Raw genomic sequence first — 20,597 nt, 5'->3', positions numbered from 1 at the left:
TGACGAGGATGTCTCGCACCGTATTGGGGCGGGATGGATGAAGTGGAAACTCGCGTCGGGGGTGCTGTGTGATAAGAAGGTGCCGCCCAAGCTTAAAGGCAAATTCTACAGGGTGGTAGTCCGTCCGGCCTTGTTGTATGGAGCGGAGTGTTGGCCAGTTAAGAACTCCCACATCCAAAAAATGAAGGTGGCAGAAATGCGGATGTTGCGCTGGATGTGTGGACTGACTAGAGGGGATAGAGTTCGGAATGAGACTATCCGGGAGAAGGTTGGTGTGACTTCAGTGGAGTGCAAGATGCGGGAAGCACGATTGAGATGGTTCGGACACGTGAAGAGGAGGGGCATGGATGCCCCGGTCCGTAGGTGTGAGAGGCTTGCGTTGGATGGTTTTAGGCGGGGTAGGGGTAGGCCGAAGAAGTACTGGGGTGAGGTGGTTAGGCGGGACATGGAACAGTTACAGCTCACCGAGGACATGACCCTAGATAGGAAGGTCTGGAGGACGCGAATTACGGCAGAGGATTAGGGCCAGTTCGGGTCGCTAGTGTAGGGAATTACTTGGTGGGGGTTTTATTCTTGTCATGATTCCGTGTTCCGTGTTCCATGTTGTATTACGAATCTGTGTGCTTTCCCTTGCTTTCCTCTGCTTTATATTACTTATGGGTGCCGTATTTATGTTATGTAATCTGCTTCTGTGCTGCACTATGTGTTTGTGTGGTATCTCGTGCCTTGAGCCGGGGGTCTATCGGAAACAACCTTTCTACTTCATCAGAGGTAGAGGTATGGACTGCGTACATCTTACCCCCCAGACCCCACTAGGTGGGAATACACTGGGTTTGTTGTTGTTGTTGTATTTTTTCTCTTTGTCTGGATTATTCTTTAAATCTCCAGGTCTGACACATCAAAATCCTTATTTACCTTTTGTTATGGTTGCTTTTTTTGTTAAACCAAATGTCAATTTTAAAACTAGAAGGAACAAAGGAGGTAGCATATAATCAATAGGTTCAACTGATCCCAAGATTTTCAATATGGAGAACAGATATATTGTGAAAAATCACTAAAATGAGTTTTTCAATGATAAGAACCTAAAGGGTTGGAACCAACCAGATATAAATCCTTGGATCTGCCCATGATAGTAACCCTATGAATGAGTGGACTTGTGTCTGGATATAGTCAAACGAAATTATCATCAGGCTCACTTCCAAGTGTTATACTTCTTTTCAGGTTTCACCTTCACTTGTGGTTTCAGGACCCCTCTGGACTGGGCCTCTTCACAGTGCTCCCCATTTAACAGAAATGATGAGTTTGGCGGATCAGTGGGGATGGTTTGGTGATGAAGAAAAAAATCTAGGAAGGCTGTTGAAATTGATGATTGATGAGAGTGACCCCTTATTGCCAGTTGGATATCTCAATGCAGATGAGGTTTTCGCTGAAAGGTTTTTCTATACTATTATTTCATGATTGATTGGGATAATTTGCTTATGTTTTGGATCATCATGCAGTTTCCATTTTTCACACTACTTTAGTTATTGGTTGTCTTTACCATATTCTGAACTTCAAGTCATTTGTCTTATCACTTGCAGATAGCAAGTCGTGCTAAGCTTAATTTGCCTCCCCTAAGTGTGATAATGAACAGCCTGCACTAGGTATGTCATTAGTGTAGGTCTTACGTGGTGGGTTTGGTGTTCTTTCTCTTGGATCATAATTTGCTTTTCCATATTGAGCTCTAAATTTTATGGTTTCATTTATTCTGCAACAGTTAACTCTCTTTTTTTTTTTTTTTTTTCTAAAACAATATTTAAGGTTTGTAGAAAGATAGTCTGACAAACTTTACCTTGTAAACTGTAATAGGTGTTGGCCATTACACAAATGTATAAAGAAATGTGAAAGAGTTGTTTATTTAGCTATTGGTATATTTGACCAGAGTGGCTATGGCCTTCCTCAGGGAAAACTTGTTGCATCCAAACTCACATGCAAGTATACGTGGTCGTAGCAAGTAATAGGACGCTCTCTTGAGACGGTTATCGAACCCACAAGGACTTTGCGATTAGTAATTTACCCAATTAAATTAATACTGATATTTATGACAAGTGTAGTAGAAACCAAATGAGTTGATGAAGTTTTGTATTCTAAATCTAGCAATAATACCTAAAGTAAGGGAATATTTGGATTCTAGGGTTAAGACGTGATTCACAATCCTGCATAACATTACTTTCTCATCAGTTAAGTTGTTTATGTTGCAAAAATGAATTTGCAACAGGTAAAATGTAATGGAACAGTGAAGACTAAAGGAAAAACTAGAAGAAAATTACTTGTAGGCTAAGAAAAAGAAAAGATAAATTAAGCTAAAGGAATTTTCATTCATGTCCTTTCCTGAAACATCTAGTACTATTAATAGACCTTGTCCAAGCACCATCTCTGACACATAGTACTAATTACAACTGAGCCACTTAGGGATTAAAAAGAAATACATAACAAACCAAGAGGACTAAACTGTAAACTTCCTTTCTACTTCTAACTAATTCCTTCTTCAGCCGTTGAGAATTGCAACATTTCTCCCTCCATAAAATTTTCCTTGTCCTCAAGGAAAAAATGTTGGAAACTTGTTTTCATTATGGCAAAATCTTCCCAGGTTGCGTGTTCAGGTGGCATATCCTTCCATTGAATCAGGAGCTGAGATACTGCCTTGTTGCTCCTCTTTATCATCCTTCTTTCCAGTACCTTAGCAGGATCACTACAGTAAGGGCTAGCCATATCCACTATAGGAGGGTGGTTGATAGAGTCAGGGATCACATAGCAAAGTTTAAGCTGGGAAACATGGAATGTAGAATGTATTGCCACCTGTTCAGGCAGTGACGATTCGTAAGCAACTTTTCCCACCTTCTCTCACTTTGCTGAGAGTTTGTTGAAAGCCTAGTTAGACAAAGAAACCTGTCTATAAGGTTGAATTTTTAGATACACCCAATCACCTTCTTGAAACTGCCTGTCACTCCTGTGCTTATTGGCCATATCAGTCATTCTCTGTTGTGCTATAGCAAGATGAAACCTCAGCAGCTGGATTTTGAACTCCTTAGTGATCAACCTCCTATCCACTTCTTTATCTACAGATTCCCCAGGCATATAAGGTAAGTGTAGAAGGGGTTGTTGCCCATATAGAGCCTCATAGGGACGAGTCTGGATAGCTGAATGGAAGGTGGTATTGTACCACCATTCTGCTAGAGGTAAGTACATATTCCAATCCTTTTGGCTATCAGCACAAAAACACCTCAATCTCAAGAGTCCTATTAACCACCTCTGTTTGTCCATCAGACTGAGGGTGGTATGCTGATGAAGTACTCAATTCAACACCTTGTATAGTGAACAATTCTTGCCAGAACCTGCTGAGAAAAATAGGATCTCTGTCACTTACCACATTTTCAGGCATGCCATGTAGCTTAAACACCTGATCCATGAACAATTGGGCCACTATTGAAGCTGTGTAGGGGTGAGTTAATGCCAGAAAATGAGCATATTTTTTCATTCTATCTACTACTACCAGAATGGTAGTCTTTCCTTGTGACTTAGGCAAACCTTCAACAAAATCCATACTTATGCTGGACCAGGCTGTATAGGGAATTTGCAAGGGTTGTAATAGCCCTAGATAAGCTGCATTATCACTTTTACTCCTCTGACAGGTTGCACATTTCCTGATATAGACCACTACGTCTTCTTTGAGACCCTCCGGTAAACAACCTTGCTAGCTTCCTATAAGTGTTATCCATTCCAGAGTGGCCCCCCATAGTTGAATCATGCCAGACTTTAATCAAGTTTTGTCTCAGCTGAGCATCACTTCCTACCTTCAGTTTACCATGCTTCTTTAATGGTTGCTGAATGTAGGAGTAACCCTTATATTCTCCAGTGTGATTTTGTAGCAACTAATTTTTTATCTTTACTCCAGCTTTCTTGGATCCTATGGAATAAAGTAGCTTCAACAGGTGTTGAGTTAGCAAGACTACCTCAGTCATAGGCAGTCTTGACAAGGCATCAACTGCCTTTGTCTCTCTTCCTTCCTTGTACTCAATCTCAAAATCATATTGCATGAGCTTTGCCACCCATTTCATTTGACGGCCAATGTGCAGCTTCTGATCCAAAAGGTATTTGAGAGCCCTTTGATCAGTCCTCACCACAAAGGACCTATCTATGAGATATTGTGACCATTTGGTAATAGCCATGACTAGAGCTAAGAGCTCCTTGTCATATGCTGAGAGAGTCAAATGCTTCCCTGATAACCCTTTAATGATGAAAGCTCTTGCATTAATACAACACTCACTCCCAAGTCACATGCATCTGTCTCCACAATAAACTGCAGACAACTAACAAACATTGCTAATACTGGAGCAGAAGTGAGGGCCAATTTAAGGTCATAAAAAGCCTTGGTAGCTTTTCAGGTCCATTGGAACCATCTTTTTTGAGAAAATCAGTTTAAGGCTTTATAATTCCATAGTGTCTGATAAACCTTCTATAATAGGCCTAAAAAACCCCTCAATTCTTTGATGCTCTTAGGAGTTAGCCATTGTTGCACCACCACTATCTTCTTAGGGTTAGTTTTCACTCCATCAACTGAGATAAAATGGCCTAAGTACTTTACCTTGCTAGCTCAAAAAATACACTTGTTCTTTCTGGCTACCATGTTATGTTGCAGTAATAACTCAAAGGTAAATCTTAAGTGTCTCAAATGATCTTCCAGGCTGCTGCTGAACACTACTGTGTCATCAAAAAATACCAAGGTAAACTTCCTAAGGTGATCCTTAAAGATACGGTTCATCAAGCTTTGAAAACTAGAGGGGGCATTTGTGAGTCCAAAGGGCATCACTAGATACTCATAGTGACCAGAATGGGTTTTGAATACAGTCTTGGGTACATCATCACTGGCCATCCTTATTTGATGATAACATGACCTTAGGTCAATTTTAGAATATATGCTAGACCCTCCAAGCTCTTCTAACAACTCTTCAATGATAGGGATTGGAAATTTTTCCTTCACGATAGCCTTGTTTAGTGCTCTATAATCAACGTATAATCTCCACGACCCATCTTTCTTCCCCACTAAGAGCACAGGAGATGACTGTTGTTTACCAGGGGAATTTTGTGATCAAAAGATCCCCTGGTAGGTGGTAATCCTTTTTGATCAGCAAAAAGTTGGTTATACTCCTTAATCAACTTCACTATCACCATTGGTGTCTCACTGTCATTCACCACTTCCTCTATCTTGGGTGAGACCTTTATCATGAATAACTGAGCTCTATTATCAACAAATTTGTCCAAGTTCTTGGACTCAACTGTCTTGGTCCTTTCCCTGATACCTGTCAAAGTGCATTCCCTGCCTTGATATTGGAACTTCATAGTAAGAGTCTGAAAGTTCATGAACAAGTCACCTAGGGGTTTGAGCCATTGCACCCTCAAAATGATGTCACATGAACCTAAGGTAATGAGAAGAAAGTTGTCCGTAAAAGAGGTACCCCCCATCAGCCAGTTGAACCTCTTAGATGCCTCCACCGTTTGCCTAATCCCCCATCAGCCACATTGATCAGCTGTGGGCTAACAGCCTGACTTATGTCCCATTTCTTGACTAGCTCTTCTTCCATGAAATTGTGTGTGCTACCTGGATCAATGAGGATGTTGAGTGGACCGTGATTACAATAACCTGTCACCCTCATGGTTTGGTAACCAGTTACTCCTTGGAGAGCTTGCAAGGATATTTCACAAACCTCCTTTTCTGCTTCTAATTCCTCCCCTGGCTCAGGTTCTGGATCCTTGCAATCATCCACCACCACCACCTCATAATCTTCATCATCTACCTCAAATAGATGGAGCCTGTTGGATGCCACACATTTGTGACCAGGTACGAACTTTTCATCACAGAAAAAGCATAAGCCCTTCTGCCTCTTGTCACTTATTTCAGCCTGAGTCAACTTCCTACTTCTCTCTCTATTGAAACTGATAGTTGGTTCCTTTTTTGACCCCATAATTCTGACAGAAGCAGCACTATAACCCCCTTTTTGAAATGAACCCCCACCACTAGTCATGGGATTCCTTGATACGCTCACTTGATGCAACTGGGATTCAATGTTCCTAGCCAACTAATATGCCTGAGGTAGTGTGAATGGCCTATGACTCTTCACAACAAATCCAATCTCTGGTTTCAAACCAGTGATGAACCCACTGATGGCATGTTTAGGCAAAATAGTTAATCTAGCCCTAATCCTATCGAATTTTTTCATATATTCCTTCACAGTACCATGTTGCTTTACCAACTTAAACTCTGCCATGGGATCCTCATATTTCACCCCTGAATCTATCCATTAATGCATATGTATACTCTTCCCAGGTTGGAAATGGAAAGTGTAGCGTACTCTTAAGATAAGAGAGGTGCCATTGTGTGGCTGTCATCAAAATGCAGAGAAGCTACTCAAATCTTCTGCAATACAAGGGTATTATCATATGCAAAGAACTGGTCGGCCTTAATACATCCAGGTTCGAAGGTTAGTACCATCAAAGTGAGGGAACTCTACCTTAGTTAGACGAGTCATGGATCCATTATGGTGGCCAGATGAAGGTGGATTTGCAGCATGATGAAATCCTCCTCCTCCTTAACCTGTCCTCCTTAACCTGTCGAAGGTATTTGGCCTGCGGTAGTGAAAAATTGTTGATCTTTGCTGTAACCTTGTTGCTGGTAGAGCTCACCTACTGGAGTTTGGAGTTTGGAATTGCTGGGAATTTTGAGCACCCTATTGATAGCCAGCTGGAGATTGAAACCCTGGTGGATTCCGCGTAGAGTAAAATTGCAATGGAACAATGAAGACTAAAGGAAAAACTAGAAGAAAATTACTTGTAGGCTAAGAAAAAGAGAAGATAAATTAAGCTAAAGGAATTTTCATTCATGTCCTTTCCTGAAACATCTAGTACTATTAATAGACCTTGGCGTGAAATGGTACACATAGTACTAATTACAACTGAGCCACTTAGGGATTAAAAAGAAATACATAACAAACCAAGAGGACTAAACTGTAAACTTCCTTTCTATTTCTAACTAACTCCTTCAGTCATTGAGAATTGCAACAGTTTATCTTGTTGGGTTAAGGCGTGATAATCCTGCATAACATTCTCTCTCATTAATCATATCTTGTTTATCTGGTTGTTGGTTTACCGGGTTAATGCCATGATTATAGTGTTCCGTACCTCTAATTGTCTATTCTGATTGGCCTCACAACTATATTGTTGAGCAGGGATGTGATAACTCAATCCGAACGCATTTATATATCTTCTTGTTTCATAATCAGATGAGGCGTTTTAGGTGTATTTTTATCCTAAACGCTATTCCAGTCTTCAATTTCTTTTAAAGACTTAACTCAAATCGCGTATTCTTTATTCTAACCTAGTGATTCTCCTTCCGAATTCACATTCAGGAAATAAACATATTCTAATATTGGCTAGACACTAAAATAGTGAAAATAAGAATGCACAAACAACTATTATGATAAACCACATTAAACTAAATTGAGAGTGTAAAATACAATCATGCATATTAGCCTCAACCCCAGAACGAGGGTTTTTAGCCACTCATACTTAGAATCAACGTTATAGAATTTAATGTATTTATGCAATAATTGAAATAGAAGAAAGAGTGGAGAATAAACCCTAATACAAGCTTTTTGTCACTATTCCTGCTCCCTAGGAAGTACTTGATAAAACAAAATACCATTAAGTGTCCTATTTATAGTCTCTCAATTGCCGCCAAAATACTCCTCTCCGTGCCACACCTTTATCGCGGAGCTTAAGCTACGTGGAATGCCAATAACACAGGGGTACTTTGTTTTGTAGCCATTTCTGAAGTAATCCCTCTGTGGCATGCCACTATCGCTGGGCTTAACCTGGGTACCATCTATTTTGCATCCACTTGCACTCCTCAACTTGCTTTTGTTCCATGGTCCGAAGTTGCTTTCAAATTCCCATTTTCAGCTCGTCTCGTGTCACATAATCCGGCATATAGCATTCATTATTTAGATCAACTCATTCGTCTTCAAACCAAGCTTAAATAATCTTCACGGAATTTCAACTTTGACACACTAATCAAATCCATTAGTTCATGTACACATTTTGAGGAAAATACACGAGAACATAATTAGATTAGTTCACAAACTAAGTTAAAATATGGGTAATAATTGGCAGTTGGACGTATAAATATGCCCCAGATCATAACCCTAAACTTAAAATCCTGTTTGTCCTCGAACAACCTATTGAACTAGACCACTTACATCCGGATTTGCTAAACACTTTAATCACGGCAACCGCTTCATTCAATCAAGCGTATTTACCACTAGTGGCATCACAGAGTTAATCACAGACTCTTCAAGCAAAAATACAGTCAACATGGCTATGTGTTAGTGATAGAGCTTTCAGTTTACCGAAGTCTTACCATTATATGCCCCTTATTTTTGAGTGGTGCCCCCACCCTCATAATATTTGCGTGTGGTATCAAATTGGGGCACATTCATAACAAACTCACTCACACTCCAACAGAAGTTTCAAATATACATCATATACCATAGGTCTGCTCGTACTGTACAGTCCAATCAAATAAAGGATCAAAAGGACTTTTAAGGCTGTAATGTCAGCTAAGGGACGGATAGGAAGCATTTGGCTAATAGTAATTACTATCCTTATGCACTTTAGGACAATTGCATTTTTCACTTTTATTGATACTCTTCTTCATCACCTTATTCTCCCTCGTTGATTCATACTTTTCTGCATGCACGACTACCTTTCACCCCTTCTTTTATTTCATGTGCACCCGCAACCATTTGTACTCTTATTTCACTTTCTTTTCGTATTTTTTCTTTTACTCACAACTTACTCTTGAGGCCGTTAAGCATACTACTTTTGAAACAATATGGGCATGCACATTCTATTCTTCTTACCTCACTAGTTACTTTCTCCCATGATCACTTTCTTTCGACACTTTTTATCACTAAAGTGCAATCGAGCCTATTTGGATCAAATTAAGGATGAGGCTATTTGAACAAAAAGGGATGAGGCTATTTGAACAAAAAGGGATTAGGCTAGTTAGCTTGGCTTTTCCAAAGAATAGGCATAAAGGCACAATATGGGCTTACTAAGGGTAATGCACGGGTAGGTACAGATGATGAAGAAGAATTCGGCTAACAAAGAAATGCTTTAATCATGTCCCACAAGTTCAAAATTGAGCTTAACTTTTCACACATACAGGACAAGTTCTAGTCTAGAACTAGCATGCTAGAAACAAGGCAAATACACCCCACACATGGAACTCATTGCTCAAAATTGGTCAACTTAGACTAGGTCTATTTAACACACCCATATTGAGTGACAAACACAATTAAGCCATCTTTTATTTTTCAAATCAAATTCAAAGGCTCATGCGACGCCTCTAGGTTTTTCACTTTTTTTTTTTCCTCAAATGAACGACTTGTGAAGTCTAGCCTATCATTAAGTGTAGTAATTTTCGTTCAATTGGCAATGGGTTTGTTTCCTCTTTAACACCCTACGACTAATTTTGCCTTAAGACGGTCGTCATCCACCTATCATAAAGAGAAGTCCCTAACTCTCTAACTATGTCTATTAAGCACACTTACTCCTAAAAAAATACTCTCACACAACCTCTAAATAAACTCTTCAAGCAAAAATATGGCCAACATGGTGATGTGTTTGTGACACACCTTTCAGTTTACCAATGACTTAAATATTATTCATTTTGGAAGATATCCCTTAATATTCTAGGAACGAATTTAAGCTAGAAAAGTTCGGGGTATTATAATATCTCCCCTTTGGAACATTCATCCTCGAATGTGGCTAGCTAAACTGAGATGCTGGAAGCTGAGGCTATAACTAGCATGCATAACTGAAAGCATGACTAAATTGATTTGCAAATGCAAGAACTACCGAATGAATGGCTATATAAAGCTGAAACTTGGAATGAAAAGAGATGATCTGAGGAAACTTGTTACCTTGAGCTGAATCTGAATCTGCAGCAATAAAAAATTATTTTATGTATCAATCCTTACATCTCCAACAATTGGTGGAGTGATAACTAGTTTTGGTATATTAGGGGATATCATTATTGCCGAACCCAATGCCTACATTGCATTTGCTGGTAAAAGAGTAATTGAACAAACATTGAATAAAACAGTAGATGAGGGTATTTGATCCGCATATCTGCTTCTGCTTCCCAAGTGGCTCCCTCAACGGATTGGTTTTACCAAAGAACTTTGACCAAGGGAATTTCTTTGTTCCTTAGTTTACAAATCTGACGGTCAAGGATCTTAACTGGAATCATAAGAGAGGCTATCATGAATCTCTATGCTTTCTAAGGGTACTACGACCGCTGGATCACTAAAACACTTCTTTAACAAAGTCATATGGAATACCGGATGTACGGACGATAAATCTGTAGGCAACTCAAGCTCATATACCACCTTCCCAACACGGCTCAAAATCTGGACGAGACCTATATAGCGGGGACTAAGTTTTCCTTTCTTGTCAAATCTCTTCTCCCCCTTCATGAGTGAAACTTTCAAATAAACTAAATCGCCAACTTCAAACTCAAGATCTCTTCTCCTCACATCCGCATACGATTTATGACGACTCTGAGGTGTTTTCAACCTCTCTCGAATCAACTGTACTTTCTCCATAGCTTCTAACACCATATTTGGCGCTAATAACGCGGCCTTGCCCACTTCAAACCATCCGACAGGTGATCTACATCTCCTCTCATAGAGTGCCTCAAACGGAGCCATCTGAATGCTAGCATGATAACTGTTGTTGTAGGCAAACTCAATCAACGGCAAATGCTCATCCCAACTACCCCTGAAATCAAGCACACACGCTCTCAGCATATCTTCTAGAGTCTAAATGCTCCTCTCTGCCTAACCATCAGTCTGCAGATGGAAAATGGAACTAAGATGAACTTAGGTACCAAGAACCTTCTGAAAAGCTTTCCAAAGCTGAGATGTAAACTGAGTACCCCTATCTGAGATAATCGACAAGGGAATTCCATGCAACCTAACCAACTCTCGGATATACAACTTAGCATAATCTTCTGTCGTATAGGACGTGTGAACTGGCAAGAAATGCGCTGACTTAGTCAATCTGTCCACAATAACCCAAATCGAATCATGATGACGACGCGAATGGGGTAAACCAGTCACAAAGTCCATGTTCACCTCTTCCCACTTCCAAGTAGGAATACTGAACTCTTGCAAAACACCACCAGGCCTTTGGTGCTCTACCTCAACCTGTTGACAAGTTGAACACTTCACTACAAACTCCGCTATATCTCTCTTCATACCGCTCCACCAATAGATTTCTCGCAAATCTCGGTACATTTTAGTAGCACCAGGATGAATGGAGTAATGCGCACCATGTGCCTCAGCCATAATCCGCTCTCTCAACTCATCTACATATGGTACACAGTCTACTTTGGTATCTCAACATGCCATCTCCCCCTTGGGAGAAAACCTCTAATTTCTGATCTTTAACCGACTCCTTTAACTTAACTAAGACGGGATCCTGATCTTGTTTTTTCTTTACTTCCAAAACTAGAGAAGATTCGGCACTACTCTGAACCCAGACATTCCCTTCAGTTGAATCAACCAATCTAACACCCAATCTAGCCAAATGGTGCACTTCCCGAGCTAACTCTTTCTTATCATCCTCCACATGTGCAACACTGCCTATAGACAATCTACTAAGGGCGTTTGCCATTACATTGGCCTTGCTCGGATGATCAAAACGCTTATATCATAATCTTTCAACAATTCTAGCCACCTTCTTTGACGAAGATTTAATTCTCTCTACGTAAACGCATATTGTATACTTTTGTGATCCGTGAACACATCAACGTGCACCCCAAAAGCTAATGTCTCCAGATTTTCAAAGCAAACACAATAACAGCTAATTCAAGATCGTGGGTTGGGTAATTCTTTTCATGAGGCTTAAGCTGCCTAGAGGCATAGGGTATGACCTTACCTCTCTATATCAAAACACAACCCAACCCAACTCTAAAGGCATCATAATACACAACAAACCATCCATACCATCAGGTAATGCTAAGACTGGGGCTGAAGTTAGTCGAGTCTTCAACTCCTAAAAACTCTTCTTGCAGTAATCTGACCACTGAAACTTAACCTTTTTCTGAGTCAATCTAGACATAGGAGACGCAATAAATGAGAAATCTTCAACAAAATGGCGGCAATAGCCAACTAAACCCAAGAAACTCCTAATGTCTGACGGAGAGATAGGTCTAGGCTAATTTCTTACGACGTCTGTCTTTTGAGGATCTACTCTAATGCCATCGGCGGAAACAATATGACCGTGAAAGGCTACTGATCTTAGCCAAAATTCACACTTGCTAAATTTGGCGAACAATTGATGATCTCTAAGAGTTTGCAAGACAATTCTAAGATGATCTACATGGTTGTCCTCACTACGGGAGTATACAAGGATATCATCTATGAATACTATGACAAACATGTCTAGATACTATTTGAACACTCGATTCATGAGGTCCATGAAAGTTGCGGGAGCATTGGTTAACCCGAAAGACCTGACTAGAAATTTAAAATGACCATAACGGGTTCTAAAAGCCGTCTTTGGAATATCACATTCCCTTGCTTTAAGTTGATGATAGCCGAATCTAAGGTCTATCTTTGAGAAATAACTTGCACCTTGGAGTTGATCAAACAAGTCATCAATTCTAGGAAGGGACATTTGTTTTTTACCGTAACTTTATTCAACTGACGATAGTCAATGCACATACGCAAAGAACCATCTTTCTTTCGCACGAATAGGACGGGAGCGCCCCATGGAGAAACACTAGGCCTTATAAAACCTTTATCTAAAAGATGTTTGAGTTGCTCTTTCAACTCTTTAAGCTCGGCGGGAGCCATACGATATGGAGGAATGGAAATAGGCTGAGTATCAGGAAGAAGATCGATTCCAAATTCTATTTCCCTATCGGGAGGTACTATTCGCGAATCTTCGGGAAAAACATCCGGAAACTCACTATGTTGACTGACTGAATTGTTGGAGTCTCAGACTTAGTGTCTTTGACTGGAACTAGATGATAGATGCACTTTTTGGAGATTAACTTTCTGGCTTTAAGATAAGATATGAAATGACTCTTGGGAGACACTGAATTACCTCTCCACTGAAAGGCTGGCTCATTTGGAAATTGAAACTTCACCACTCGAGTGCAACAATCTATCGATGCATAACAAGAATGGAGCTAATCCATACCAAGGATGAGATCAAAGTCAACCATATCTAACTCTATTAAGTCTGCTAATATGACTTTATGAAGGACAGTGATAAGACACTTTTTATACATTTGTTTAGCAACAACTGACTCACCTACTGGGGAAACCAAGAAAGGCTCAGGGATCTTTTCAGAACCTATCTCAAAATTCACAGCAACTAACGGGGTCACATAAGAGAAACTTGACCCAGGGTCTAACAACACATAAATATCAAGATGAACGACACGAAGCATACCAGTAACAACATCTGGTGAATATTCCTGTTCCTAGCGAGATGGTAAAGCATAGAACCAATTTTGGCATTGACCGCCACCAGTACTGGATAAGGCGCCCTGAGGAGAAGTTGGGTGACCTAGAGGAACTGGTGCACTATTAGCCTAAGTCTGAGGACGAACATCTCTATTCCCCCGTCTAGCATGCGGGCACTCTTTGATTCCGTAACCCGGCTGGCCATAACCATAACAACCTTTCTGACCCCACAAACATTCACCTCCATGATTCTTACTATACTTAGTACATGGGGGATGATTAGGCCTATTACTCACACTATTCTGAGACCTAGACATAGAAGACTTACCACACTGTTCCTTCCTATTTCTGGGTATAGGAGCAATGGCTGAAGAAGGTGAAGGCATAGTGAACGATTCTGAAACTGTGAATGATTCCCTCCTCCAGACCTATTTTGACCATAATCAAATTGCCCTGTTCTAGCCTTCTTATTTACTCTCTCTTTCTTTTAACTTCTCTGCCTCTATTTGCTGAGCGTGCATCATCAATCTAGGAGGATCATGTCTCTAATGTGCATAACAGTCCTACACTCTTTAACTACCAACCCAGACACACCGGTCACAAACTTACTCATGCTTGACCTAGGGTCAGCCATCTGATCAGGGGCATACTTAGACAACTGGTTGAACTTGAGGCAATACTCCTTCATAGTCATTGAGCTGCCTCAGGTTTGTGAACTCTTCAACCTTGGCTTCTCGCAACTCACGTGGAAAGAACCTGTCTAGAAAAGCATCTTGAAACACGTGCCAACTCATGGGAGTTGCACCTACCTTTCTTCCACATGACAACCCAATCATACGCAATATCTTTCAACCTATACAAAGCCAATTCTACGCTCTCCTCTTCAGTGACATACATAACTTGGGTGATCTTTTTCACCTCATCAAGATATAATTGGGGGTCTTCACCTACTTTTGACCCAAAGAATTCGGGTGGATTCATCCTCATAAAGTCACGAAGTATGGCTGCAACTAAATCACCCCCTTGTTGACGCAGAACTGCAACCTGATGTCTTGAACATTAGCGGTCATAGCTTGGGCTAACGCCTGAAAGACAACCCGAAATTCGGCATGAAACACATTCTCATTCAGGGGATCAACAGGCTGGGGTGGCTGATTATTATTCCTACGAGCATTAGCTCTACGAGGAGGCATATTCTGTCATGAAAGAGCACGAGTTAATGGCAGATAGAGATAGCTGTAGGCACGATGAATTATGAAAGAAGGAGATGGTTTTCCTAAAACGTTCCATAGCCTCTTGCTCACAGATGTGGCGCGCTTCACACCTATGATCAAGACTCTACGTAACGCGGCTTGTCTGACTCCCTAGGACTCTTTAAATCTTAGGCTCTGATACCAAGTTTGTAATGCCCCGGAATCTGATCCCGAGACGTCACACGATGCTCAAGGCTACGAGTAGCCCCAAGTTAACCCTTTAAGCCGTCTACTAAGTCTGAACCTTACTTCAAGATAAACTAGTCAAGAAATAATGTTGTATCATTCCAAAACTAAACTGAATAAACTGAAGATACTGTCTGAATAGATTCAAGTACTGGAAAAATGTAAATAAACTCGTAGTTCGACAAGCCTCTACTGCTAAGGAACTAGAGAGTCATTGGGACAGACCTCCAACTGACTTAGATTAAACTGAGAACAATAAATCAATTACTATAAAAGTTGGAAATCTGAAGAAGTAGGCCCTCGAATCATGAGGACTCACCAACTGTGAGAGCGTAGATAGAGATGCTCGAACTACTCACGTCGATGATACTGAGCACCTGAACCTACATTATAAGACAATGTAGCACATAGACATATATGTGGATCAACACTTTAAGGATGTACTGAGTATATAGGGGTGTAATGCATAAGTAAGACATCATCATAATTAGAAAGTAAATGCATGCTGGATGTATATGACTCACATAAGCTTGATTATTTAAAATATCGAAATATAAAATCATGTATAACAAATCATACTTGTAAATCTAGTGAGTCATAACACTTATTCTTATAAAAGCTTTTCTATCATTCTTTTCTTTCGAAAGTTAGAAGCTTTGGGGGCTTTGGAAATCTTGGAACTTTGGGAACTTCTCCTAACCGACATAAACCATGTGAGCTGACATGGAGTCCAACTTCTTGCCCACATTGGGGAGAGCTGTTCTACCCTTGCCATCGGAATAAAACCTTAACTTAAGTGATCACTATCTTAGCCCACTATGGGCGTTTAAAACCTACGGTGGCTCGTAGTTCTGGGGCATGAGACCTTGGAATCATACCCAACTTGGTGCTAAATGCTACTCTCATACTTATTGCTCAGAACTTTTAAAAAATCCATCTTAAAATATCACAAGGGTTTGTAATTAAAACCAATTATGCTTCTCATTGTTTTCAATCATAAGCCGTATGAATAATGTGGATTCCTATCTTAACTTAGGATCAAAATATCAATCTTTGTTTTTGAAAGCTCTAATCAAAACTTGTCAATAGGATTTGAGATCATAATCTCCTTATAAAATCATTAATAGTACTTAGGAAAGCGTTAATGCATCAATAATTACATCAATAATCAGATTTAAACTTCATGCTCAACAATCATTTTAAAAGCTTTCAACAATCTCAGTCAAGATAATGGTATATAACTCATAATACGAATCTTATAATTACAAACATGAATATATGTAAATTTCTTGCAATTGGAGCCTTAAATATCATAATAATGTCATAAACTAAAATAATGAGGATTTGGGTATCAACCCTGACTTAAATTTCATGGAAAATCATAGAATATTCAATAAAATTGAAACCATAATTAAGTTTTGGGCACAAGGATGAAAGGTTTATCCTTGTTCAAAGCCCCACATACCTTGGATGATGAACTAGATGAACAAGTTTGCTTTTGAGATTCTATTTGTGCTCTTGAATAATGATTGTTGGAATTCTTGAATTGGGAACTTTGAATCTTGAATTGATTTGGAAAAAGAATGGTGAAATCTTGGGGATTCTTGAAGTTGACTGTTGAAGCTTAGGGTTTTGCTCGAGAGAAACTTTGATGAATATAAGCATAAAATGCTAGTAATAGGCTTAAATCTTGTGTTTGGACGGAATTGGGGGCTTGGGAATTATCCAAAATACCCTTTTTAAACTCCTAAACGAAACTGGAAAAATGAACTGGGGTCCTGATTTAATGGTCCACCGCGACGCGTCACTATCACGGTGGCTCACTGGAATTCGACGATTGGGAAATTGGGGGTCTCCACGACGCGGAGCTATCTCATTGTCCCACTGGATTTTGACAATTAGGACCTGGAACTTCAACGCGATGTGCCACCATCGCGGTGCCTTATAGAGATGTCATTTTAGCCTTCGGCGCGAAGCGCCACTATAGCATTGGACTACTGGAAATTGACAATTGGGAAAATGGACCTTTCCGCGATGCGCCAATATCGCGGAGGTCCACTGGAAAATGACAATTATGAATTTAACCACCTCCGCAACGCGGTGATTGCCCAGGTGGTACACTGCCAAACTTAAAAATGCTCTAACTCCTCAACCGAGTGTCGGAATTGGGCGAATTTGGTATCGATGGAAAACTTATTCATTTTCCCACACAATGGAAAGTCAAAATCTGAAAAATTCTATATGAAACAAATATTATTCATTTTGGAAGATATCCCTTAACATTCTAGGAACGAATTTAAGCTAGAAAAGTTCAGTATATTACAGATTGTCTCCACATACTATCAACCACTTCGGGTGAATCAGTACACACTTCTTCATAGTAGTTAGAACCACTTATATCAATGACATATATCCAAAGTACTTGGAAGAAATAACACAGAAAAGGAGAAATAAAACACCTCACAGTTTCAGACCCAATTTCTTAAAAAGTAAAAATAAATTAATAAGATTTCCAGCATTCTAGAATTGAACGAAATGATGAAACTTACCATATGTAAGCAAAGTTCAATATCTTACTAAGCTTAATTGTTATTTTATTGAACTTTGCGCAAGAACCAAACTTTGGTATGTCTATCAAGTAAGACCTTTAACAGTTAATTGGATTTTGCGCAAGAACCAAGCTTTGACCTATGTACCAAGTAAGAACTTTAACATTTCGATTTTTCAACAATAACTCTATCCAAAGTGAAAAAGAAAACTATTCAATCAACATTTAGCATAATTTATCAAGTACTTAAAGTCAAAACACTCGCAATAGGAGTTTTAGTGTATCAGCTGCTTCTTTTTTTAATAAAATATATTTTATTTGATCATATTGTTATATGCCAAATAAAAAGAGACGAAAGGACAATTGAGACAATGCGGACATGCGGGAACTTAAAGAATCAAAATGTAAGAGGTAGAATTAATGTTGAAATTCTAAATATACACTTATTCATCATTGGTTAGATTACAATTTAAAATGTTTTATCAGTAGTTCTTATCACATATTGGAATGTTCCTTCACTCCTTTGTCTAGCTGATCAAATAAGTGAGTTTCTTTCTTCCTCCTTTCATTCTTGGAGTTATATAACTAATGATTTTTCATACCTTCTCTCTCTTCTACTCTTATAACATCAAAGCCTGTTACTGTCTATGTAAGACAATAAAGAGATAATGCTTTGTATGACAAATATTTGTAGAATTGAATACATAGTTAATGAAAGTTTCTTCACTTATAACAAATTAATTAAATGTGAGTATCTTCTGTTCTCTGCTCATACTACTTGAAAGGAAACGGTGACTTCCCTTATACTTCATTTGGGGTTCCAGAGCTTCAAGGAAAATGTCATTCTTTACTTGAAAACAACATGGAAAGCCATCTCACGGTAGAATTTGAGTAGTACAATTTATAAAAGTTGGTGTTTCATATGCAAGACTATAGTAGAGAATGTCAGAATGTTAATAATTAATGCTTTGAGGAAAACATGTTATGGTGCATTGTGTGGAAGTTGCTTGAAACTGAATGGGTGACATCAACAATGGTTCGGGAGATTCCATTAGGGTGGAAGTTTAGAAGTAAGAGGCTGAGAATGAGATTGTTGAAATTAGTTCCTTTTTTTCATGTAGATAATATGTACAAGAACAAATAGAAGAACATTTGAAGCAGTTAAAAGACCTTTCTAAATAGTTTCAGGTGAGTATTTATTGTTGCATCGGCAAGTTCAGTCATCCCACATGAAAATTGATGGACGATTTGCAATATAATTTGTGTTTGTTAAAGGCTCATTGATATTATTGTAAATCATCTTTAATTAGGCAAGGCTTAGGTGATACCATCGGATATTTGTACTTCACTGGCGCACGTTTGGATAGTTAAATAGGTGCGCCTATCCTTGGACCTAATGTCAAGGTTGTTCACCATGGTAAGTAGCAGTAGCATGCTGTATAAAGTCAAAGCTGGTAGAAGTTGGAAAGTCGGGATAGCAACAGATGTAGGAGAGAAGAATAGAACAGTAGTCGAAGAATGGCTATTACTCAGCGCCATAGAATTGGTCAAAGAAATTTGGGTACGCCTTTGTGGGAATACATTGAGTATATTGTTGTTATTGAGTATATTGTTGTTATTGTTGTTGAATTGCACGTTTTGCTTGAAGCACATATATCAAAATAGTTGATAAAAAACAGTTTGGTCAATCACATTACACACATAACCAAGGTTCTAAAAAGTTGTCACAAAATTTTGCTAGGTCTCGCTTTATCCTTAAGAAGTGTGCAAATATCGAGAGAATATGAAAATATCGAGTGGACGTATTTCAGATCTTCCAAAAGTTTATGTATATATATATATATATATATATGATAAGCATTTATTAGTGATCTGTGTAATAAGAAGATCAACATATTATTATGAGATCATAAAAGAAAGCCTAGGGGAAAAAAGGAAGGAAAAAAGAGATGACATGTAATAACAGAACATGAAAACAGACTACACATAATAAATTCATTGAAACAACCACTGGAAATTTCGTGCCTTTGGAATTAAAGTTCGGAACTAAAGTTTGGAACTAAAGTTATGCTAACCTGCAGGACCAACAACTACTACAACTCCTCAATCTCAACCAAGTTGTACAGCTCCTTAATCTCAACCAAGTTGAAGATAACTATATTGAAAATCATCTTTAATCAGGCAAGGCTTAGGTGATACCATCGGATATATGTGCTTCACTGGTGCGCACTTGGATGGTTAATAGGTGCGCCTATCCTTGGACGTAATGTCAAGGTTGTTCACCATGATAAGTAGCAATAGCATGCTGTTTAAAGTCAAAGCTGGAAAGTCGGGACAGCAACAGATGTAGGAGAGAAGAATAGAACAGTAGTCGAAGAATGGCTTTTACTCAGCACCATAGAATTGGTCAAAAGAAATTTGGGTACGCCTTTGTGGGAAAATATTGAGTATATTGTTGTTGTTGTTGTTAAATTGGACGTTTTGCTTGAAGCACAGAGATCAAATAGTTGATGAAAAATAGTTTGGTCAATCACATGACACACATAACCAAGGTGCTAAATATATATATATATGATAAGCATTCATTAGTGATCTGTGTAATAAGAAGATCAACACATTATTGTGAGATTATTAAAGAAGGCCTGGGGGAAAAAAGGAAGGAAAAAAGAGATGTAATGACATGGAAACAGACTACATATAACAAATGCATTAAAACAGTCAGTCACTGGAAATTTGATGCATTGAAGCATGGCCATTTTGAAACTTTGCTTTGTAAGCAACTCTTTTAGAAGAGCTGTAAATAGATCTTACAAAACCAGACTACTTTCACCCATTCTCAAGGAATTAACCATCACTACATAACACTAATCCAAAATAAAGTTAAAAGAAAGAAGAAACTAAGCTAGTGTTTGGTCATATATTTTGGGAGTCGGACTTTTTGAAAATATTTTCAAGTTATGTTTTTTTGGGACGCCCACACAGAAAACTTCAATTTTTTTGTACTTCTACTTTCAAAATTCACAACTTCAAGAA

At 39.0% G+C, this 20,597-nt stretch overlaps 1 protein-coding gene across 1 annotated transcript in view; it reads left to right on the top strand.

The window, feature by feature from the left end:
* The window catches only part of LOC107874267 (tRNA (guanine(26)-N(2))-dimethyltransferase), a 29,617-nt gene extending 9,465 nt beyond the window's left edge, over positions 1 to 20,152 (top strand). Inside the window, 4 exon segments of the mRNA XM_047414399.1 lie at positions 1,222 to 1,419; positions 1,581 to 1,643; positions 18,875 to 19,125; positions 19,646 to 20,152. Of these exon segments, the coding sequence (XP_047270355.1) occupies positions 1,222 to 1,419; positions 1,581 to 1,643 (261 nt within the window). The 3' untranslated portion in view covers positions 18,875 to 19,125; positions 19,646 to 20,152.
* The last annotated feature ends 445 nt before the right edge of the window (positions 20,153 to 20,597 follow it).

The sequence above is a fragment of the Capsicum annuum genome, chromosome 6 (assembly GCF_002878395.1).
Source record: "Capsicum annuum cultivar UCD-10X-F1 chromosome 6, UCD10Xv1.1, whole genome shotgun sequence".
Classification (NCBI taxonomy): Eukaryota; Viridiplantae; Streptophyta; class Magnoliopsida; order Solanales; family Solanaceae; genus Capsicum; species Capsicum annuum.
Note: the sequence above shows the minus strand (reverse complement) of the source record. Positions and strands in the feature narration are given on the sequence as shown.